The 25,951-nt window shown below is 41.2% G+C and overlaps 1 protein-coding gene across 3 annotated transcripts; it reads right to left on the bottom strand.

Annotated features, from left to right (window-relative positions):
- Positions 1-12,935: 12,935 nt before the first annotated feature.
- Positions 12,936-25,073, bottom strand: LOC136440730 (uncharacterized). 3 transcript variants are annotated; one of them, XM_066436832.1, is made up of 2 exons: positions 24,954-25,073; positions 12,936-16,096 (listed from the first exon to the last, which is right to left on the bottom strand). In XM_066436832.1, the coding sequence occupies exon 2, from the start codon at positions 15,843-15,845 to the stop codon at positions 15,444-15,446; it is 402 nt and encodes a 133-aa protein (XP_066292929.1). In that variant the 5' UTR covers positions 15,846-16,096; positions 24,954-25,073; the 3' UTR covers positions 12,936-15,443. The 3 variants fall into 3 exon arrangements, with proteins under 3 accessions (XP_066292929.1, XP_066292930.1, XP_066292931.1); XM_066436833.1 differs by lacking the exon at positions 24,954-25,073 and adding an exon at positions 22,323-22,625; XM_066436834.1 differs by lacking the exon at positions 24,954-25,073 and adding an exon at positions 22,043-22,184.
- Positions 25,074-25,951: the final 878 nt, after the last annotated feature.

Here is a 25,951-nt window from a genome sequence, read left to right as displayed (position 1 = left end):
TGGATCGTCCTCAACTGACCGTCTCCGAGCAGGTGGACCTGACTGGTTTATTCTAGCTACTATCTTAAAATGTAAAAACATTCAGGCTCCAGAGATCCCTTAAAGTTCTTTTCTTGAATTTGCAGCTCTAATCTGAACCTCCTGGAATTCCATTAACAAGATTTCCTTGTGATATTTCTACCATTGAAGTACTGACGTCTCCGAGCAGGTGGACTGGTCTGGTTTATTCATTATAATTAACTACTACTGACGTTGATGCTGCTGAAATTCCTTAGAACTTGAAATTACTTCGGCAACCTTTCCATGAGCGGTCCTTCAGTTGATAGATCATCTGTGAAAAAAGCGCTGACGTCCCTAAGTGGTTGTATTTTCGCTCTTCTATTCAGAATCTGCTTCTGACGTCGAGGCTCCGGTTATCAATTATAACTTGAACAACTGGAATTCTATTAACAATTTTTCCTTGGTCGTTCTCAGGTAGATAGCTTTCAACTGAAAGCATTGAAGTCTTTGAGGGGACGGATTTGACTGGTTCATTCAGAATCTACTTCTGCCGTTTAGGCTGCAGAAATTCATAACTGGTATAACAACTGAAAAGTCCTAAACGTGCCCTCCTTTTCACCAGAGGCTGCAACCGCTGAGAGACCAAAGATTTGACAGATCACTCAAGGAATTTCACAGAAAAAACCCGAATCTTTTGTGTTTTCTTGTCTTTTGAATCAAAGGGGGCCTAAACAACATTTCCTTGGTCGGTTCTCCATATAGATTTTCGTCAACTCAAAGAGAAGTGCTGACGTCTTTGAGCAAGCGGATTTATCTGATTTATTCATCTACTGCTGATAGCAACGAGGCACCGGATAGTCCTTAGAATTCTGTTCTTGAATAATTCGCTGCTAACGTTACAACTTGAACGACTGAAATCCCGTGACACCAACTTTTCACTACACACCGCGACAACTGAGCGACCAAAGATTTAACAGATCACTCAACGAATTTCACAGATAAAGAAAGAATTATATTCGTTTAACGTTCTGTCTGTTTTGTTGTATTTTAAATCATACTTTAGTAAACATATTGCATCCTATTTCAATTATGACAACAAGGGTTACACAAATCCAATGTTGGTCGTTGTATGGTCGCTCATAGATTGCCGTCTAGTGAAAAGAGGACCAAAACAACATTTCCTTGGTCGGTTTCTCATATATTGCCCTCTACTGAAAGAGAAGCGTGGAAGCCTTTCAGCGGGTGGATTCGGCTGCTTATATTCAGAAGCTGCTTCTGACGTTGACACCTCGGTTATGCGTTGGAATTGGATCTTAGGAATGAAAGGACCATCACTTAAGAATGCGGGAGGGGATCTTAGACGTTTGGATGGGTTCACAGTGTCTGTGATGGACGCATGTAGAATACTTTATCTTCGCGGTGGCAAAATATCACGGTGAAAGGAAAATGGATATTTTCACTGAACTTTAACTTCGCGGTGGCGGCAAGTGATTTACAGAACGGATTTTTACAATAATCATAAAAAATAACAAAAGTTTTTTTACGGTGATGATAAGTTCAAGGTACAGAGTTGACCGTGAAAACCGTGAACATAAAGTTACAGTGATTTAAATTCTTGTAAACAAGAATTACAGTACGTAAAGTCGGAGTAACAGAGTAGAATATACCCAAAAGACTCTCTTTTCAGACGTTGATGTTTATTCCCCTGGACTCAATCAAAGATATTAAGAGCGACCACGCGTTGCGTCTTCTTTTTTATAATGTATTTCAAAATATCATAAAGATGTTGCAAAAAATGCATATCTCATGCCTTTAACATAGAATAGCCAAATGTTATTCGGATAGTGAGGCCACGGTATCTCTTGTCTTATAAAATTATCAACCTTAGCGATTTTCTGCACAGTTTCAATATGATGTTGGTGATACAAAAAACACATTAAAGAAATGTATCAGTTATGCATTTCTACATAATATTGTCTCAATATTCCGGGAGGGTGTAACCAACTAGTCACCACTTAAAATTCATCATTCCAAAACATATCGAACAATCAGCCAACTTTATTCCTCGTATATTCAAGCTTGTACAAAACAACTCGTGCTGATTTGCATAACGGCACTCAAGAGTATGTCTGGTGTACATAGATTGATAGCCATCCTCCCTTAATTAGCGCATTCTCACAGATTTGCTATCGTCGAGGGAGGTAGTACCATCATAGGTGAGGGCAACAGTCCCTAAACGTGCACCTGTAGCTATCTTTGAACAGCTTTAGTGATGACGAATTCGAAAGCAGCAGTTAAAATGTAGATTTTAGCGCACTAGAGTGGGTCCTTCCTATCCTGGCCTCAACTCGCTCCTCTGAATATTCTGCGGAGATGCGATCAGAAGGGCGAACTGGGGCAAGGACAGGGTGCTGCATGAAGTGGTTGAAAAAGGTAGTACAGATTTACATTAGTTTTTGGATTGGCTCTTCAGCACGCATAGCCAAGGGATGCCCAATTCTTTGCACATTAAAACTATATGATATAAATGGTCTAAAAGTGCGTCGACGTTGTACAAATAGTAGAATTTGGTCATAAAGAGGTGAACGAGATACGAAAATCGGACGTTCTGCTGCAATGCCAAGGAAAGCCGCCAGGGGACCCAAACTTGATCCATTTCTTTGATAGGTCACGATATATATTGAATTTCATTAGAATCCATAAATAGATTCTTGTTATATTGCTAAAGCACGAAAAAGTACCGTTACACCGTTTCATGTACATGTATATAAACGCTACCAAAACGTAACAACTTGCTAGGGGAGTTGGCTAGCCATATAAGGGATATTCCCCGAAGCTAACTCTCCTAATAAATTATTCTTATTCTTATTCTTCTTACTATCATTTACAGACGTTACATGGATCTTGAGGACACTAGATTTGGTCGTGGACGATTTCATCCGTGTCATCTAGTGCAGATTTTGCTCACAACTGCTTGCGTTTTAAGACATCTCTGGTGTATAAATTCACGTCCATACTGTCACATTATTTGTTAGTCCTTATGAATAAGACATGGTAATACCTTCGTCGAACCTGTGTAGTAGATAGCGCATACAAAACATCACCTTATCATACATCCATATAAAATTTTACATCACTAGAATACAAGGTTATCTTACTATGATCAAACGTATAGATGTATGCCCATAGAGCCATATCATCTCGAAGTCTGCATAACGCCGAATTGAGTAATGTATATAACTATTCATTTTGATTGTTATGTATTTTATTACCATATATTACATAAACGTTGTTTACATTTTCAAAAATCACACGATTTGAGGACCTTGTGAACGGTCGGGTCTGTAAAAGTCTGTTCTCCGAATGGCTTTTAACTAGCTTAGACATCAACCTTCTTTAATCTTCGCCAGCGAAGACAAGTCAAGATATACATGTAGATACAGTATATTGACCAACACAACGTGCGAAAACAACAATTGATTTCATTTGCCATTACTACAGAAGGACTGAGGCCCTATTTCAACTAAAGGGCGATCACAGGGCGACCGTACAGCGACGAATTGGATTTTTGTTAGCACTGATTTCATATTTGGAATATGACGGAGGCTGTGAAAGAATGATTTAAAAGACAACCAAAAGTTCTGAGATTTGTGAAATCTTTAGTCGCTTAACGGTCGCTTACTGGTCGCTAAGCAGTATCAGCCTTTAGTAGGAAATGGGATGTAAGTAGACTTGAAATATAATCACCATTTCCCTACACCAAACTGGACAAGAGAGATACACGGTCGACGTGTTTACTGCAAGTCATTTTGTACTTCTGTATAAATTCCATGTCTACACTGGCACGTTATCTAGTAATTTGTACGAATAAGCCATAGGTACTTTCCTCAGAATCCGTGTTGCAAAAATATGTGGCGATAGTCACTCCGAAATCTAAACCCACCACCTTAAGTTGGATACATACCGAAAAGTGGATACAGAATCATGTTGTCACTGTTCAGCGTTCAAAGTGTGTGAGTCCTGTAACTAGTCGGTTTCTGGGACGAAAAGTAACGGCGAAGAGCTGAATTCTTGCAGAGCGGGGCTGTGGCAGTCCCGGCCGACGGGGCTGAGGCGTCCCTGAGGCCGCGGCATGTTCGGAGACGCTACGGTCTTGTTCTCGCGTTGTTGACCAGTAGATTTACAGTTCTGTGGCGTCTTCCAGTCCGGGGGCAGCGGGCTCCTGGAATCCCTCGGGCCAGGAGTGCTGCAATCCCGCGAGTTGTGGCTGATTTTCCGCCGCCGGTAGTGTCGTTCCATCTCCTGGTCTCCGGACACCTCGGCCACGGTCCGCATCGTGTATTCCAGCCGGGTCTCCCAGGTTGGATCGTACGCCAGCCTCTTACCGTCCTCCTTCAGCAGGATGGCGGTCTGGACCACCAGGAAGTCCGAGAGGATGTTCTTGGCGACCTTGGTACCTCGGTCCTCCCTCCACGGCAACATCTGCACGATGGGCTGGATAGAGATGCAGCTAGAGGCGGTGCCCATGGCTAGAGCTCTCGTCACTCTTCTCCTGTGTCTTGCACAAAGTCCGTGTGATCGTATCAGTGTTTGAAGTCTACGACGGTTCAAGACAAGACGGTATTTCTACTGACAAAGTCGGAGCAAGAAAAAGAATCGCAGCTAACTCGTCGCAAACATGGCTGTCTTCTATATATATTAAGTTCCTGTACGAATACGTCATACAAGTGACGTCAGTTTGCATGATATTTTACGCCCCCTCCCTATTAGAGACTTTACCCCCGGACGCTGCGACCGCCGGGCGACCAAAGATTTGACAGATTACGCAACGAATTTCATAGATAAAGAACGATTGCTTTTGTGCGTTTTGTGTGTTTGATTGTCTTTTAAACCATGCCTTTTTACATCTTTCATCATGTTATTCAAGTGATGAAATCAAGGCACACACAAACCTGATTTTGGTCGCTGTACGGTCTTGTGGAAGGGTGACCATTATCGCCTTCACAAGCACACGAGCAGAAAAGCTTCCGCGAAATTGCTTTGGACTTGCTTCGCCGCGTGAGGTTGTATCAGCAACCCACGCAATACTTCTTTACCGGCTACAAATATCAATGCCCCCGGCAATCCACATGAAAGGCGCCGCGTCCGTATCTGTGAGAAACAGTCTCGCCGATGGCACTCTTAGCTAATTGAAAGTACCATACATGCATAAGGGTCGTTACGTAGTGTTATGCACGGAAAATGGCCCTTCTGAAAACCTAGGATAAAATCCTGTTTTTGCTTGTTTAATGGGCACAGTGACCTACTAACCTCCTTGTACGTGATATGCATAAAGCCCCGATTACACATAGCTCAACATGGCCTCCCGACCTTCCCCCAACCATGGTTGGGAGTGGTTCGGGAGCTAGGTCGGCTGTGGTCGGCTGCCCAAAAGTTTGATGTTTTCACAACATTCAGCTGTGGACGGGTGGAGGTCTGGAATGGGTTGCCTGGTGGTTGGGAGTGGGGAGTAAGTCAGTAGTGGTCAGGGGTTGTTTGGGAGTCAAATTTGATTAATATTCTAGAATCTAAAACCTTGGTTAGCTAGTGGTCGGTAGCCATGTTCGGCTATGTGTAACCGAGGCTTTTGCTAATTGAAAGAACCATGTAAGGGCTGTAGTTATGAGGTGTTATGCATGTTATGCATGGCAAATGGTACTTCTGAAATCCTTCGATAAGATACGTGTGCATGTTTACTGACCCCAGTGACCTACTTGCACCATGTATGTGTTCTGCATATAACACCTCTTGCTAATCCCCTCATTCCCTCATCAAGGCCGGCGACCTCGCTGCGACCGAGCGATTTGACGAGTGCTCGACGAATTTCATATTATTAGATAAAAACGAATTACCCTTTGTGTGTTTAGTTGTTTTTTCTGTCATACTTTTACATTTTGCATGATTGATATTCTAATTCTGGAGTCGAGGGTTATACAAGTCCAACTTAGGTCGCAACGAGGTCGTAGCGCGATCTCTTCTAGTGGAATATGGGGATTTGTGTCACTTAATATCATAAAAGGAAAATGAAGCACGATGTAAAAGTATGATTTAAAAGACGGCACAACATACTTAACGTATTCAAAGGTTCGTTCTTTATCTCTGAATTTGGTTGAGCAATTTTTTAAATCGTTGGTCTCCCAGCGGTCGCAGCGCTGTCGCAACCTTCAGTGGAAAGGGGGTGTTACACAGAATATCATAAATGGACTACCGAAAATGAATGTTCCATTTTAGGATCAGACGTCATGTTCCTGAATGTTCCAGCGCGCGACACTGTGGTCTAACTTATATGTGATATTTGACTAAATGGAGAAATGAAAGCTGGTTTATCACCATTTTGAGTCACTCAGGAGGTCTAAAAGCCGATGACTCACACTAGGCGGTATTTCCAAATATGGAAAGACGTCTTGCAAAGTGCAAATGTCCGACCTTGAATTGCGTGGGCCATCTAGTTATACCAAAATTACTATTGCAGACTTTTCTACGACGCTGCATATTAATGACCGTCAAATTCAGAATCAAACAACTGAAACATCGAACGCAATGACCCCGTTGTCTCATTACATGCAATGCAAATGATATGCAAAGTAGTATTTTATTAGCATGATTTATATGAATTTATTATCTCCTCTTTCCAAATCGCATATGTTGCAAACATCCTCATCCAGGAAGCTACTGTAGCCTTTCCTCATTAATTATGCAAATGATATAGAAATCTACATAATCTATGAAGTCTGCCACGATGAATTAGTTTCAGACTTGTGCACCCGTTGAGCTTTGAAAGAACGTCATAAATGGTTGCCTTGTCTTTGCCCTTGTCAGTGAAGGTCATGTATCTGTGCCATTTGTGGATGTGTGTGTGTGTGTGTGTGTGTGTGTGTGTGTGTGTGTGTGTGTGTGTATGTATGTGTGACAGACAGACACACACACACTCACACACGAACGCTACAGAAAATATACTAGTAACCTTCTTGGCGAAGGTAATATGACAAAACGTCAAAACTCGAACCAGCAGTAACCGGTATCAGCCAGTCTCACTAGTACTGGAGAAGCATATCTCCATTTCGTCTGCACTGTAAACACATCAATCACATTACGCCTACTGGCGCGCAGGCCATAAAAATCCATTTTTAGACTCCCTTACGCTGAACCTATATGACTCTGCGGAGGCTAAGGTCTCACGATGTTGACTCCAGATTCTCCGTCTTAAAGGAAGTGCTTGGAGACGTGACTATTTTCTTCCGTTAGGTTATTTTCATCTCCCTATATAGCGCTGTTAATTGATGTTGTTCCGGACACATTTGTTATCTTCGTCAAGACATGTATGTTTCGGGTGCGTGTGTTAATTTGTGCTTAGCATAACTCAAGAAGTTGTGGATGGGTCTTCATGATATTTGGTATGTTGGTAGTGGTTGGCAACAAAAAGAAGAAGCGGTTACATTTTGGGTCCCAATCGCAGCTTTCTATGATACTGCAGCGGAACTTCTGGTTGTGATATATCATGTTCTGGACACATATATTACGGTCGTAATGTTTTAGTGGTAGATAGTTCTTGTTTCTTTGTTCTCTTGTATTTCATCAAGTTCCCTTTTTTCATACAGCTCTTATATAATTCAATTTTAAGCATCATGCTTTGTTTTGAATCCGTTGTATAATGTTTCCATTTCAGATCGTTTCGTTTCCCTTGATAGGCCACAACAAATTAATCTTATTGTTGACATCAGCCCATCAATTTTTGCCTGGTTTTGAAAAACAAAATTCCCCTCCGGAAATGGTAGACATGACGAGAAAGTACAAAAATGTGAAAAATATTTCGTGTTGCAGCCTTAACTGTACTTGTAGAAGTGACACCAGTGAGGTAGCCATGACTGTAGTTATAGTTGTAGAATTGAAACTGGTTCGATAATTGTAAAAGTGGCACCAATGTGGTAGACATGTGCGCAGATGCCAACTTGGTAAATGATACCAGTCTACCACACTAGTGTCACTTTGTGGACTTCTTGAATACAATATAAAAGACTTGTTGGCTGTGATATCATGTTTTGTCGTTTCAATTTTTATTACAACGTTCGTGATGTCTGATCTGAAAATATAGGCACCTTGTTTTTTTCGCCCTCTCGCAGTAAATTTGGAGTCTGTTGAGGATGTCAGCCATAAGATTTACTTGCCGTGGCCATATGTTCACTCATCAGAAGGCCAGGGGTCGCCAGCGTTATGGGTTCCCGCGAGTTTCATACATTAATCATGTACACGGTATCGCAAGAACCTCGGTTTATCTCAGGGAGTATTCATACATGGTACGCTGCAGGCTGGGAAGAAACATTGCCTGTTATGTTTTCCTTTTGAAACAGAAATTTGTGGCTGGAAAGGTGGTGAAAACAGATAAATATACTTTATTATAGGGAATGGCTGGAATGACAATTTTCTTTGAAACTTTAAACATCGATCCACTAGCTACTAGACGCTATTAGAATCGGGCTTGAGAATTTTGATCCAGGAAAATGTTGGGAGGATAAAGCCCCGGTTACATATGGCCGACCTTCCCCTAACCATGGTTGAGAGTGATTCGGGAGCTAGGTCGGCTGTGGTCTCTCGGGTAGTAGTCTCATACCACAAGATATCAAAACCGGAGGTTCCACTGCAGTACCATAGAAAGCCACTAGGAGCCTTTAATCTGTTTCCTCCTTTTGCCAGCCCCTACCAACATGCCAAATACCATCAAGACCCATCCACGACTTCTCCAGTAATGCTGTCCACAGACAGACAGACTAACAAACAAACAGACGTACCCGAAAACATAACCTTTTGGCGAAGGTAATAACATTACGTAATAACGCTGCTGGTGTCGTAGAATTTAGACACTAACAAAATAACAATCCATTATGAATAAGGCATACGTGAGCGCAGCGAATGTTTACATGGTTATGTTCCTTATCTTTCTGTGCAAGAAAGGCAAAACCACTCTAGTTAATCCATGGATACAAGCAAATGGCTCTTTTCTGCAACAGCCGACTTTCAGACTTCCCGGTGTTTCGTAATGATAAGAACATTATCCTTAAGCAGAATCTCTCTGTACTGTGCAATTGCCAGCCAATAACTATCAACCATTCAAGAATCACGACCATGGCACGCTTCAGTACCTACAAAAAAACGCTAGGAGGCCCTTAACCGAACTCAATCCTTGTTTTTCCGACCCCTGCCTACCTGGCAAATATCATAAGGTTCCATCAACAGCTTCTCGAGTTATACTGTACACAACACTGGACAAAGAGGTTCGGATACACCCATATCCATGCCGTCATTTTTCCGTATTCTTTAAGGATACGAGCAAATATCAGCAAATACCAGCAGATATGACTTGGATCTGTTACAAATCCAAAATTTCGGATCCCTGAATCTGAACTGTTTTGGATGCGGACAAATCCGAAAATTGTATTTTTCGCGGATGCGATGGCAGGTTTCGTAGGAAGCTTTTCGCATCCTTACCTTGGGCCACGCTAAAACGTTGGAATTTTGCTGGATCCTTACCAAATTCGGCAGCTGATTCCCGGTTTTTAATACGCATACGTATGGACGAAATTCAAATTTTCCAGATCCAAACCAAATCCGATACCTGACTCCCCCAGCATTTGAAGGCGTCTGAAGACGTGGTGACGCTCTAACCCCGCAACTGGCCAGACAGGTGACGTAAACCAGTTTGCACACGACCCGCACTGCTTTGTGATTCGTACAACGGAAGAGAAACCTGGCTTGTCAATTGGACACAAGAATGCACTTCCCCCATTGGTTGATAATATTGATCTCATACCAGAGTCTGTCCGTCATTGGCTATCTCTGCTGATGATATTAACTGAAGCACAACCAGCGGTTGTGAACGGTGCTGGAGTTGGCTCACAGGCTCCACAGGTGGCTAGAAAAATAGCAGAAATTCGCCAAATAGATAGATAGTTAGCTGGCCAGGGGGCACAGTTTGTGACCTAGTGGAGCCTGGTAGAGGCTAAAGAATATCATCGTCCAGCAGAATCTCTCAATAGCTATCAACCACCCAAGAATCACGACCATATCAAGCCGCAGTACCTGCGAAATCCGCTATTACCCGATTTCATTCATTTCTTTTTTCAAATACACTAAAAAAAACAGAATGTAGTAGCTTAAATCTCATATTTGCACACAAATCAACCGGCTCTAAGAAGACTTAGACTGTCCGGTGTTTTGGGATGATAAGTACACCAAAGTCATCTAAGTTAAAAGTCTTTTTCTCCCCCTCTCTTCATCATCTTCCTTTCCCCCTTTCTTTTTCAGACATATATGATGCTGTTGGTTGATTCAATTTTTTTTCAAATAGTGAAATAATGAATTTACCACAACAAAATGCTTATCTATCTTTTCAGGAAATGTTATAAATTACCCATCAAAAATTATATGCCCCTCTGTTGCGCGTGCAGTTTGGCAATGGTCCGCTAGAGAGCGCTCGAGTCTTTTCGGCGTTGAAGTGTTTGTGTTTGTGAACAGAATAACTCACGAAGTCGTGAAAGGATCTTTATTTCTTTCGTCAGCTACGTATTGTCTCGTTAATTAAGTCCAATTTGTTAGAATGCAATTTCATAACCGACGGCTTCTAACTCACACAAGCTTTTAACCTCTTTTGTATGTTTTTGTCTTGTCAGGTTTGTTGAATGATCGTGAATAGCAAATTCGTATTAAACCTCCATCTTCGAATTTACCTGGAATCTATTTCGTAAGCTTCTGTCCCGCCTGCTCTAGTTTGTTAAAAAAGAAATTACGAAAGTTCGTGACCTACATCCCAAACATCTTCTAACTCGCATACGTTTTGAACTTCCATTCTACGCTTTTGCCTTTGCAAGTTTGTTGAATAGCAAATTCAGAACATTTCTCTTCGAATCTGCTTTGAATTTCTTTCGTAAGATTCTGTCCCGTCAGCTTTAGTTTTCCAACTCACTTACGTCCTGAACCTATATTGTACGCAGTTTCCGTATCAAGTCTCATTTGTTCACATGAAAATAACATCCTTCATCTTCAAATTCACAAACGGTAAAATTTTCTTTCATAACCTTCTGTCCACTTAGTCCCAGTTTGTTAAAAGGCAAGTTAATAACTCACATCTCGGAATTCAAATACGTTTTTTAGATTGAATTTCTTTATTTCAGGTAACGTTACATTGACCCATTGTAACATAATACAGACTTCCATACGAATAGAAAAACAGCTTTGAAAGGCTTTGAACTTCTTTTGTAAGCTTACGCATTGCCTTGTCCAATTTGTTTAGAGAATACATAACCTACATCTCCGAATTTACAAACGATTTTAATCTCTTGCGTAAGCTCAATATATGTCTTGCCTGGTCCAGTTTGGTTGACGATACATCTATAACCCGCATCTTTGAATTCACAAAGGCTTTGAACCTCTTTCATACGTCTGTCTTGTCGGTTTTCCATCGTCCCATCGCTCAGGCAGCTTTGTTCCGAGGTTCTGCAGAACATCAGAAGAAGTGGGCTCTTTCATGTGACCAATTCAACATTATTGCTATTCGCAGTGCAACAAGCAAAGATATCACTTAGGCGGAGTAAATCAGAACTGTGATGAAGGGAGGCGAGATCGACCGAAAACTCATGGTGAGTGTTTTCTTCATGTTCGATCAAAGCTCAAATTGCACAACCATATCATCTCGGATGTTCCTGACTTGTTCTCTCCACCCCTATCCTCCATAGCCCCTATGATTGCTCCTGCCCATCTATCTACGGAGCACTAGCTTCATTTCTGACCCACCTTTTGACTGACTTTCATCTCAAGATCAGACGCGACCCATTCTTTGATATATGCGTGTCAAATTCTCTGACGCAGGCGGTGTTAAGTCAAATTTCTGCCCCTGACAAAACATTTTCCCCATACTGTTAGGGGTTTCCAGTATACCCGCATCGTTTTGACTCCCTGACTTTCGTCCCAAGATCAGACACGGCCCATTATCTGATACAACAGACGTATCAAATTCCCAGACGCAGCCCCTGACAAACATTCGCCCCAACACTGTTAGGGGTTTCCAGTATACCAGGTAACCTGATGGGAGAGACATACTGTATGTGCGTCACACTCGTGGGGCCTGGTAATTTTCAAGCAGAAAACAGGGCTGATATTGGGAGGAGGGGTCGCGCTGTGGAGGCTAACCCTAACCTTCATCTCCCGGCCCCCATAACACCTACGCTGGTCGTGATCGTGTTAGGGTGTAAGAGTTAACAAACAACCCTTTTCTCTGAGGTGGCGACCGTTGAGCGACCATTCAGCGACCAAAACTATCACTAGTATTTCATAATACTAAAAGGTGTATTTTCTATGTTTTCTGTGTTTAGTTGTCGTTCAAAGCATACTTTTGCACCATGGATCACAATAAGTAATGGCAATCATAATCTATAGGTTGGACAAATCCAATTTTGCTGCGACCTGGATTGGATTTGTGTAACCATTGACTTCATAATTGGAATATCATGTAAGATGTTAAAGTATGACTGAAAAGACAACAAAACACGCAAACTGTAAAAACGTTCGTTTTTCAACCTATGAAATTCGTCAGTGAGCGCTGGGTCGCCACGCGGTCGCAGTGAGGTCGCAGTGAGGACGCCGGGATGGTTGAACGATGGTCGTACCCTTGTGAAGGGACGTGCGTCATTGCGGCAAACGTTTTAACCCGTTTTAATGATTTGCGTCTACGTGCAACATCAAACATGTTTCTAGCATGTAAGAACGCAACCGGATGTTGGCGGAAATGACGTGCATAACCTATACCAAACGCTACATTTTCTTTCATGTGTCAGATTCAAAATTAGAAACTACCCTTCATGAGTCTAGATGTAGCCTGTAGAGGAATAACAAAACAAAGGAACATGGATATTTCAAATGAAAAACACGTTTATTTGATGAATGAATGAAAAGGCCTCGACTGGAATGTTCTGTGGAGATTGATAGATCATTGATAAATCAAGGCCAACCTGCTTCAGGGCCGTTTGGGGTAGACAGGGAAAGGACAAGACGTCATTTCAGGTTACTGCACTGGTAAATCTATTTTTCCTTTCTTTCACATGTGTACATACTGTGATGAAAATGATTCTCATATTTTTGTTCGACTGCCACTCTTACCTCAACCTCAATTCAATTCAATCCAATGTCTTTATTTACATGTTGAATCCTTAGCTCATATCTGCTAATAAAAAGTATATAGTTCCTCAGTTGAGTTCCAATAAGCTCGTTCACACTTCCAAGTACGCATGTGCGGTGACAGGAATTGTGGGTAATATGCCAATGGCAAAAGTCCATGAGACGTAAACAAAACACGTCTGGACACTGCTATGCAGGCCGAGACAATGACATTGTCGAGACGAGAACTAATTACAATTGTAAACAGGTCCAGACAAGGGCCTTAACTTTTGACATATTACCTACAATCCCTGTCGACGCGCATGCGTACTCAGAAGTGTGAACGACCTCATATACAATACCGTAAACATTCATCTGGCATCTGTCTCTAAGAAGATTGGAAGTAGAAAAATGTTGTTGTTTTTTACCGTCGGTCTTCTATGACAACTACATGGGCAACTACTATACATAATACACCATCTTTTAAAAGCCCGGCCCTTCTCTTTGTCTATTGTCTGCAGGTATTAGGGTGGGTTACAGAGAATTAAGCCCGAGTCAGAAAACGGCCTTACACGTTCACCCCAACATCTGCTTGGAGTGCCATCCATCGCTGTTAGCCTTCTCTGTCCATAACTGCTTTGTTGTTGAAATACGACTTGTACAAACCCTACAATATGTATTTGACAATGTGTAAACAATGGCTTATTAAGCATACTTGTACAGTAAAAGATAAACGGTACTAGTATTTCAAATCCACCGTTATATTGGGTACACACCGCTGTCAACAATACGGTATCTCCAGGTCAAAGTTTGATATGAAGTGGTTTCAGAAATAGCCCAGGTGACACCACAACACCTATGATAACTAGACAATACGTTTTTGTCTTGTGCGTGGCTTGTGAAAAATACGTCCTTTTAAATGAACTAGAAAACATTAACTCGACTTTCTGTGCATGTGCCAAATGGCAACGCTGGGTCCACGAGATGGAAACCACCGAGCGACCGTTGGGCGAGCAACACTGTATTTGCATGACCTATGATTTGACCTTTTGATATCTGAATATGATCCATGTTGTAAACGTAAGCCTTGAAAGACAACAATACTTACTCACAATACTTACAAAATGCAACTCACAATACTTACAAACTACGTCTCTTTATCAGTTAACGTTGAAATTTGCTTGAACTACTGATAAATGGCAGTTTTTGTCTCCCAACTGTTGTCCAATGGTCGCCACCTCAGTGGATAGGGAGTTATAATAGGAGAAGAAAATTCAGCATGTACAAGTTTGATACAAAATTTGTCTGCAACCATACCAGCTGCCTTGCTTAAATCATGCTTTGCAGAAATGTATCTAGAGTCGCTTGTAAACGCTGTTCGTCACTCTATCAAGACTGGAATGTTTTAAAAAGAGGCTATCGTCAAGACATAATATATATACAGTAGTATCTACATTGAACGTTGCAACAGAAAATACATTCTCATTATATCACATGTCCTTATGGTGATATCATACATGTCGGTACCGTTAACAACTTAATAAGCTTATGATTGTGAACTGGACAACAGTACAGCAGATTGCTGGTCGAAGACTAACCAGACTGAATACAAATCTGACTATAGAGTCACGCAAAGCGTTAGAACGTGTCTGAAATGTTGGCAACATTAACGGCGAAGGACGCCATTATAAAAGACCAACTATGTACTGTCGAGCTATATCACATGACAAAAGCGTAATGTTATCATATAATAAGTACACTTAATTACAAATTGTAAAACCGGTAATACATGTGCATGTTTCAGGCTTAAGGCTATCATTCTACAGGCTTGTCACAATATAGGTTTAGTCTATGTAACACCGTGAAACTCTAATTGTCCAGGCCTCCGTGGAGCCAGTTTCCGCAGTCTTTGTGTCCATCAAGATTCTAAGTCCACCTTTCCACTTGGACGGCAATCGCCGAGCGACCGTTCAGCGACCAGAATTGGATGTGTGCGACCCTTTATGATTTGAATATGATGCACAATCTAAAAGTATGATTTAAAAGACAACAAAACGCACACAAAAAACGTATAAGACTCGTTCTTTATCTTTGAAATTTGTTGAGTGATCTGTTAAATCTTTGGTCGCCCAACGGTCGCAGCGCGGTCTCAGACTCTAGCGAAAGGTGTTGTGAATGCCTGACCAGTGTAATGGCTGCTAGAAGCGCGATTCAGTCAGTAGGGCATGTTGTCTAGATCTGCTCTCCTCAGCCGTCACGACCTACCTACTCTGTATGGACACCACGGACACAGTCCCGGTCGGGTTGATGTTGTGTTCCTGGCGCACTTCGAACCGCGACTGTCCCGAGCTGTGACTCAGCGTGCTCGGCGCTTCCGTGATGCCCGGCAGAGCTCCTTGGTCCTTCACGTTCTTCCTCCCGCCGACGTTGTTGCGTCCGATCCGCCCGCTGATCTCGGCGATACTCCGCAAGGTGTAGGCTAGCGAGTCCTTGGCTTCCCCCTCGTCGTGGGACCCCGCGTCCGTAAAGACGATGGCGGTCTGAACGGTGATCAGTTCGGAAAGAAGTCTCCTCGTGTCATAGATTCCTTTATCATCGTTCTTCTTCTTTGGGATGATCTGGTTCGAAGATCCAGCAGACAAGCAGCCAGAAACGGCACCCATCTTTGACGATTGTCTTGATGCGCGTGTCCTTTTCTCTCTATTTTATCTGGAGTTGTAAGCTGTCTGCTTTTAATGATTTCTAGAGAAATGACCGGATTTGAGAGCCGGCGGTACGGCTAACAGCTCGTCAGTTCGCCGTAGGTTTTCCCCCATGAGAACAACACAATAATTGGTTTTCAGCAACATTTCCGACAGAGCGTCCTCCAGGGTATATCCCTCGCAGAAACCCCTCCTTTCAGCGGCTGCCTTTCCTGCGTGAAAAGGTTAAAGATTGACAGGGTTAACGTTATGAATTGTTTTCGGTCCAAGTTTAATGGAACTTTCCTCGCGCCATTTCCGCCGTTAAAGTTGACTTTAGCTGAATCACGGACGGTGAGTCAGACAGTGGTGGATGTTTGAAACTGCACGTCGGGAGTATTAGTGCGTAAAATCGAAGCTCGTATAGATACAGTCATTGTTGTTTTTCGAGTCGGGATATTTTACAGAAAGAATGAGAAGATCGTGAATGCAACACCGTTTGTGTGGCTATGAGCAGCTGTAAGCAAATGTAGCGCGTATAATTGAAGATGAACTAATATGAAGATACAGTCATTGCTGTTTTCGGGTTGGGATATAGAAATAATAAAATCATGACTACAATACCATCTGTGTGACTAGTTATGAGCAGCTGTAAGCAAATAAGATTAGCGGGTAATATCAAAGTTGAACTAAAATTAAAATCAAATCATCGCTGGGTTTTGTCGTCATTTGTATAAAGCCGACCAGAAAGAAATCGTGACTAGAACACTGTCTATCTGGTTATAAGTAGCTGTAAGAAAATTAGATTAGAGCATAAAATTAAAGTTGACCTCGAATAAAAACAAAGCATTCTTTTTTTAAATTTTTGTGCGATAGTGATGCATAGAGTCGATCAGAATGATTAATGATAATAATTATCGTAATTGCATGTCCATGCCTAGAGGGCTAGATGCCCATATGACCACACATGGTCTAAAGGATGTAAATTACAAAGCATAAAACACTAAAATACGATAAAACACAATTAAATCGTACTACAACACTGTCTATGTGGTGTATGGTTATGTGCATGCAGCTTTGGAAGGGTATATTGCCCTTTTCACTCTAGCAATTACTAGACTTGAATCACAAGTTGTGATGAAATTAAACAAAAGCCCATATGAAATTAATCAGCAAAGAAGACCACCATTCATTCCTATAGACCTATATCACCGTAATATTAGTAATGTTGGTCCCAGAATAACACGAAATACCAGAGCAAAACTAATGTCCAAACTCGAAAGCCTCCATTATTGTACATGTACTGACAGAATGAAATAAGAGTGCATTACGCCAGCGGACTACAGTGATAGAGCTACCTATTACAACCTGCCTGCCGAATCATTTCTCTGCTCAGTGTTTGAGGAGGGGGAAATTCATCTCGTCCACCGCCGGCATGTCAGATTATATCTTACGGTTTGACGTCAGCAAAAAACGTGAAAGATCCCAGGGGAATGCTCCGTGGTCTGCGCACGGTTTTGCTGTTATTTAGAATCCAGCTCTTGGGCTACGAAATGTTCTCTGAATATAAACACATTATTAGATACTTTGACTCAACTTTCTAAATGAAATGGAAGACGTTGACCGTTTCATACCTTAAGTACCAGAGTTATCAACCAAGGATTGATTTGTTTAAAAAACTCGTATTTGCCGAGAGCCATAGTAGAATGGAACTCGTTGTCATCAAATACTGTAGGAACAAATTCACTAAATAGCTTTAGTTTAAGGAACGGCTGCAGTCAGATGTGAAAAAGTTAGTTGTGACAGGCCGTTCAGTGTAATGTAACCAGCTGCTGCCGCGCCGCGTGCCTGCGAAGCTGGTGTGTTATGCTGAAGGGCGGTTATACCGGCTATACAAGCATATACAGATACAGACTGAAATTGGAAAGAATTCTTCCACTGGACATAAAAGACAGACAATATGTATGGTATTAAACATGTTCCTTGATACTGGGGAAACGCCCCTAGCTCTTTTCGAAGAGTACAATTAACAGAAGACTATAATGGCTTATGTCTGGTCCTAAGGATCGCAACCTTTATACCAGCAGCGTGCATGTCAAATTCAGAGCAACCACAGTGAGGATTTGGACTCCCAAATTCTAGGTCAATGAGGCAGGGTCATTAACCACTGGACTTCAAATCCTACGTGAAATAAACCATCTTTTTTTCGTGGATATAGCAAATGAAACTTTAGCCCCGGTTACACATATCCAAACATGGCTCCCGACCACAAGCCAACCAATTAGGTTGTCTGTATGTCGGAATCAGTGTGACCAGTCAAAATTGACTCCCAAATACACCCTACTACTGAATTACTCCCAACCACCAGCCAACCCATTTCAGACCTACCGTCCACACATCAAATTTCAAAACATTCTGCTGGCGCAGCGGAACACCAGCCAACCACAGCCGACCTGGCTCCCGAACCACTTCCAACCATGGTGGAGGGAAGGTCGGGAGGCCATGTTCGGCTATGTGTAACCAGGGATTTACTTACTTGTGAGCTATCACGACGTACGACGACAAGGCAGTCGTGAGAGCAGCAACGATACACTGAGACAACCAGCTCGGTTTCTCATATTTATGAAGCTGTGGGTAAATCATCTATCTCAAGATCTGTTGCAGAACCACCAGCCTACACTGTTTGCCAATGTGATAGAACAGCTCTACCACACTTTGTACTGCTACACTTCACTGCCTTTCAATTTGTTGATGAAGAGGTTGTCGTGGGAACAAGAAACAGCTGTATACATGCTCTTCTTCAACATCTGAGGCCTATTCAATTGCTTCTTCTTTTGTTTGCCAACGTTGTACAGAAACGGTGTCTATTAACGTGTATTGCTGCACTTTGCTTTCATGTAATTCGTACCGCAAATGATGAAAAGATTTGTAAAGGGACTAAAAAACAGCCGGTGATTATTTGAAGAGCTCACATGATTACCATTCGTAAACAGGTGGCCAAGCTGTGATTGTGACAGTTTTGGACTAATCTATACTCATGATATGAATTCATCAGGAAACAGCTGGCTAGCTGTATTCAGCAGATGTTAACCTTCTCCCTGCTGCCCAACTCTGTAACCAATAGGGAACGGGGTGCCAAATGGCTACTTCAGTGTGCAAAAGGTTAAAGGGAACTATTAGTTCTAATTGGCAGTAAAAATGTGCCACGAATTGAGTAACATGGTTCTATTTTCTGAATAATTTGAAGTGAGTGTTTCGATTGAGCTAGTATCAAGAGGTGCACATAAAGCTATCGTATACTAATGTTTGACCCAAAATACATCGTGATGTCTATGACATTTTACATAAAAGAATATAAAAAAAGATTATCAAGTAAGTTCTGTTTCTGAATACTTTGACATGATCATTTTGATTGAGCTGACACGAACGGTTTTAAAAAGCGACACATAGAACCGACAAAAATACATCGTGATGTCAATTACATTTTATATAACAGCATATGCAAAAGATTTTCTGAATACAAGACTTTGAAGTGATCGTTTGAATTGAGCTAACATGAGCAGATTTAATGAGATACAGATAAGAACCGCCGCGTAGTGATGTTTTTCCAAAAATATATAGTGATGTCTATGACATTTTATTTAACAGAATATGGAAATTGGAAGATCATATAATATGTTCATAGTACATGTACTTTGAATTGAACCTTTTGATTGAGCAAAAAGCTTAGATCGATCAAAAATCAGTAGCTTTATTGAGATACATATAAAAGCAAAGTGTTGATGTTTCTTTATAATACTAGCTAAAAATTACACCGTATTTGTGGCTTAAAACTTACACGGTTTGATACACAGCATTTAGAATCATTAAGAGTCATATTTTCGAAAATACTTTCGCTAAAATTGAGTGTGGACCCCAAAACGAACACTTTCAAGTATCATCTACAAAGCGATGACCAATCGCCGAAAAATATCGTTAGAAGTTAAAGATGTATACCGACAAACTTATGGTAGGAAATTTTGTTCCGGCATTTTGGCACGTGTAAACATATCGTAAACAGTTTCAGTTTGGTAAATCAATTGAAAATAGTATTCTTATGTACACAACCTTATTGCCTTCGTCAAGAAGGTTATATTTTGATGCTTGTCTGTGTTTCTGTTAGTGAACACGGTAAGTCGAGAACGCCTGGATGGATTGTTGTCGTATTTGGTGCGTTGGTGGGTATGTGGGAAATCTCAAGATGATTAGATTTTGGGCGAAGTACTTTGCATAATTAACGAGAAAAGTTTTCAAATGTGTTATATTTCATCATCAGTCTCTATACTAGCTGGGATGTGTTTGCGGTGTTGGTTGGAAAATCTGGTATAGTGAATGAGATATTCCCATAGTGGCATGGCTCATACCCATGGAGGCTTACTGGTAGTGGTGAAGCAGACCTGAAAGTTAACAGCTCACATGGCTTGCTAGACTGCAGTAGTACCAAGAGTGGTTTAGAAAAAAAAACAGGCGACGTGAGGATTAGCGGGAAAGGGATGATTGAGCTTAATTATTACCTTCACCAACAACGTATTTTCAGTAGCGTTTGTAGCAAAATGCTGCTGTAACGGTGACAATAGTCTTCTTTGCTAAGATAACTTCTCATACTTTGGGCAACTTCTGTTATTTGTGTGGAAAAGATGATGAATTGATGTAGTTTATGCAAATTAGGACCTTTTTTGTATAATCAACGATAAACATCCTATTATTGGCGAAGGGATGAGGTTGTGAAACTCTAGTCTCCTCTACAAACGTTTCGACTGTCTGTTTGCTGTCTTTATTAGTGTTTAATCTAACGTTGACTAGATGTAGAGAAAGAATAGGGCTGTGTACATACGAAAAACTACGTGTAGAAATACCCCAGTGGACACCGCACGGTCGCTTGAGGGTTAACTTCAACTGAGTAACAAGACCATAGCACGCCCAGGTCAAAAGATTTAAAAAACAGAAGTTCTGATGCAGTACCAAGGTCACATACCAGGGGACCTTGACCTTCGTCTACCCAACACCTACCCACAACCAAATATCATCATAATCCATCAAAAACTTCTTGAGTTATGCTGACTTCAACAAGCCGAAAACCAAACAAACACACACACACACACACACACACACACACACACACACACACACACACACACACACACAAAAAAACAATATCTCTATTTTCATGGGATAGTAAGCTACTCGTGTGGCCCTCCCGAATGACGTAAGCAGAAAATTTCATACGTAAAAATGTACCTCCAGGGATTAGAGGCTTCAATAGTGGAGGCAAAATTGGTCCAATGATCAACCACTCCGCTGCCCGTTTGAAGACAGCGGGGCAATTATCCTACAGTGCCCGTCCGGCAGCGCGTCTCCTGAGCCCTGGTTTCGCGTGTAACGTCAGACTAATGAGCCAATTACAAGGTTGTGAAGAGAACGTGATGTCACCGGTACCTCTGTCGTCTGCCCTTCGGCGAAACGGCCTTGTAAGACCCGACGAACATAACGAGGGAGCCCGGGGTTCGCTAGCCTGATATCCACCCTATTCTACCTCCTGTTTGCTCCTCTGATCGCTTCATTGTAGAATGGTTGGCAGGTAAAGCAATTGGAGCTAGAATACGATGGGTACCAGGCAAATATTTCTTTCATCTTTCTAACGTCGAACACACAATATTGTCCGCAAACCCTTGTTTTAGTCACATAAACATGCGTTTTGCAATCATTCTCCAACATTTTTTTCTTTTGCAAACAATGTCCCTCGATCACGAATCTGCGTTCCTCGAAGGTTTCAGGGCGTTTTAAAAGGAAGCCGTACTGCAATCTGTGTCCGTGTTATCATGCATGATAATTTACTGGGCAATACTGGTACCTGAAGAACATACTTGTATCTTGAAAGAATTGTGTTTACTTACCTTACTTATGGCTTACTGCTACTGAAATGTATTCTTGAATTTCCTACAACGGATCCTGTTCTTGGGTACACGAACAATTTCCGCACATATATTCTGCACTGCATTACTGATAGTACACTACTTACATTACTTATTGCTTACTGCTTACAGTGCTAACGTTGACAGCTACTGAAATATCTTCTTACGTTTTCTTCAACAAATCCTGTTCTAGGGTACACGAGCATTTTCCGCACATACAGTACTTACCTTACTTATGGCCTACTGCCTCCGGCAACAGCTGTAGTCAACAGCTACTGAAATCACTTCTTACATTTTCCCTCAACAAATCCTATTCTTAGGTATACGAGCATTACGTACATACAGCACTGCTTTACTGACAATACAGTTCCTTCTTGCATGCACAACGTTAACCAAAATTATTTACCTGCCAATTAATGTTTCGTTTGTGCTTCTACCGACTTCCTTAGGGTAATAATGACTGTTTCTACTCGGTGGAAATGTACAGCAATTGATAGTTCGTACTAACCTGATTAAACAATTCACGGGCGTACTGCATTCGAATTCCCTCCATGTAACGACCACAGTGGACAGTTCGGCCCGTTTCTATTCAGCAGTTGAGAGCTACAAAGCGAGCAACGTCGGCAGTATTTGCTCACGTACACGGGCGGCCTTTTGTTTGAACATGTTTCGCTTACAAAACAGAGAAAATTAGCTTGATGACATGAAAGCAAATGTTTTGCCACCAAGGACTCTTGACAGAACCTAGTACAGCAAACATCTATTAGGCCCAATTTCCCCCGAGTGGAAGCAATAAAGCCAACGTTGAGCGACCGCAGTTGGATTTGTGTGACCTATGACGTTATGAATTGAAGATTATCCATGATGTAAACGTATAATTATGCTACTTCCGTACCCCGTATAATCACCAAACAGATAAAAGGATTGATCAAGCTCATTCGCAGTGTTTTACTCGTAACAGGCGACAATACTGAATCTGGAATTACATTCTACGTCAGGAAAACTCTAATCATCTGAAAATAGATGAACGAAATGTATTAAAAAAATGTAGGTATGATTTATCAAAATGTAATGAATATGTTGGTTAAGATTAGATCCAGGAACAAAGTCAATTCTGGAGATTTCTGCAAAAATTCTGGGACCTGAGCCAGAATTATAGAGAATTTTAGAACCTCAGACAGAATTTCGGCAAACTGTGTATCATAAAGAATAAAATATGTTTCCCTTTGAGTTATTGGCATTCTGTATCACGATGTAACAACATCAGTATCAGATAATGGTATTGTCTTCAGAATTTAAAAAAAACGTTTTCTAGATTTAAAGTGTCATTCCGGATTTATAGCGTTTCCTGTGTGGTGTGTTTGCAACATTGAGAGCGTCTTTCTAGTAGCCAGTTCAATGGCCAAGTGAGTAGAGTTTTCACCTTGCATTCTGTAGGTCGTGAGTTCGATCCCCAGCCTAATCATACCAAAGACTATATATATAATATATGCTGCTTTCTCTGCTTAGCACTCAGCATTTTAATAGCACCACTATCAGTGGACTAGCCCTCTGTAGTGATTGCACAAAGTTGTGTGGCCCAAGGGCTTTTGAAACGGAGATGGGCGGCGCCCTATGCACCCTCTGGTGTGAGAAGGACTTAAGTAGCAATTTCTTTTAACTAACTTCTAGTTGCTGATGAAAAGTTAAAAATGTAACGTACTAGCTGCTGTAGAAACACACTCAGGTAAACTACTGAGACTGAGCTGCCTTACATCTGCTTGGATTTTTACCTCCATATAGTTTATTGTACTCGGGCTTGTTCACCTTACAAAGAGACCTACATATTTGTAGTATCATGTGGTATTAGCAATTATCTCTCTATCATTTTCTTCTTCATAATGATAATTCGTGGGGCAATTTTGAAATATTTCTGAGAAGCGAAAGGCTAGCATTATTACATTTTAAGACGTCACAATAATTATGAACAAACGTATTAATCATAAAAGTCAGCGTTAGTCTGAGATATGCAAATTAAAGTGGAAGAAAGTATAACCTTGTTCAGTTTAGTTAATAACGTATTAATAATGCACATTCCCTATGATTTTAACATGTTAATATGTTGTAGATATTCCTACTATTCTTCAATATATTTAGAACAGAAGTATTAATCTGATATGAGCAGATCAGTGAATTCTGTTTCCACCAAAGGTTTTCTTCAGTCTTGGTGCGTTTTGTTCTCAAACTAAACCAGAAATTTCACAGAACGACGTTACGATGCCCCAAACGGCAATAAATGTACTAAAGTATAGCCGTCCTGGAGCATTGGGTAACCCAACCTGTACACAGAACTGCGTGTATGTGTCTTGAATCGCAACAAGAATGTTGAAAATCAATATCTAAGGTGCAGTTTTCAATACGCTAGCGGCGCACAGGAATGGGTAAAAACAATCACAGCCTACATATGTAGGGAAAACAACCAACGTGTACATATGTATAAAACCATCGTAGACTAATCAAAGTGGTGGTCGCGGTGGAATAAACAAGAGGCTACGAAGATGGTAGGCAGAGATGTTTTGTAAGCAAAAGCAAAATCAAGAGAAATGTAAGAAAGTTGCAGCCAATTTTCAAATATCTTCTAAATGCTTTCACGTTGCTGTCATCATAGCTTGACAGACTGTACCGTCGGAGAAACCAGTTATAGTGTGTTCACTCATGTCCGGCTGCAAAAACTACTAAGGGTTCACACTAGGTGACAGATATGTCTCTACTTTTTCCTAGAAAAAATCAGTTACATTGTCCATTCTTCATTTCTTAAAAGAGTGATATTTTAGAGACATTCTTGTCCCACACGTATGTAGCCAGATGAAAACAAAACGCTACAAGTCACGATAGCCCCTGCACTTCGGACGCCACGGTATTGTAGATGAGTACGGAAAGGTTTCTCTGGAAACTTTCCAAAAACGTAAATGATATTCAAGCAAATGTATACACACAGTAGTCTCAACATTTTCACAGACCATACACATTATCATCATATCTCTATATCAAATAATTTCAAATGAACTTCTCTCGCATTACATCGATTTAAGTAACACTATATAAATGTACTTTGGTGTTAATGAATTGTATACATAAAACGGATGTCTGTAGTGCCTACCTGCAGGCGGTAACGCTGGCGGCTGATGTGACCGTACCTCCCGTCAGTATTGTCGGTCTAGCCCGGTGCTTTCACCAATGCAAATGTAGCGGCTCAGGCACACACGCTGCGCAGGGCAGCAAAATGTGCCAGCATCATCATGTTTACATGCATGACGCATTCTCATCCTGGTAAGGCCTGGGGAAAAAATGTTCTGTTTCCTGTTATGGTCCTGAAAAAATCGGGTCAGCAGGTAGGGATCTTCTTTTTGTGTATTAGATTTCGGTTCTTTAGATCCAACAAATACATTTAAGTAATGTAAAACAGATATGCATTATACAAGCACAAATACACCAATCAACTGAACAAGGAAGTTCAATGTTTTACTGCACATTCTTACATCAACTGTACAAAACCGTTATCTGTCAACATTGTATGTTTTATTTTCAATTTTGAATTCATCACTCAGATTGAAAACTTTATGTTCCTTACCAGAGGCAAACAAAAAAAGGCTAGGGGCGGTAGTTTTAACTTGGGTCGGTCGGGTGACCGGAAACATAACATTGTTTATCCTAGGCCTACATCTCGCGCTTGAGGCTGCAGCACTGACTATCTTCCTTCAAGCTAAATGAAGGGGCTGTCGCAATGATAGCTAATAGTCCAATTCACCACATCACTTTCCCGATGATAATCAAATCTTGTGTTACATCTTGATAGGATGACGTCTTGTATTGGACGGATGATTTTATTGAATATCATATCTTTGGTATCAAAGAGTTCATAAGGTGAAAACTCAGTTGTTATTGTCATTTTCACTCGATCTTATCAATTAACATTTCGGCCTTCAGTCTCAACTGAACGTCTGTCCTCAAGGTTTTCTTATGATCTTTGGAACATTTATATCAATACCGACTGTGGGTAATAAACTGAACGCTTTCTTTCTCAATATTTCTAGTGATTTCTTCTCCTTGCTTTGTTCACTAGATCTTGTGTATGTTTAAATTCTTCCTATTTTATTT

Source organism: Branchiostoma lanceolatum, chromosome 8 (genome assembly GCF_035083965.1).
Source record: "Branchiostoma lanceolatum isolate klBraLanc5 chromosome 8, klBraLanc5.hap2, whole genome shotgun sequence".
Taxonomy (NCBI): domain Eukaryota; kingdom Metazoa; phylum Chordata; class Leptocardii; order Amphioxiformes; family Branchiostomatidae; genus Branchiostoma; species Branchiostoma lanceolatum.
The sequence above is the reverse complement of the archived record's forward strand: the minus strand, read 5'-3'. Positions and strand labels throughout refer to the sequence as shown.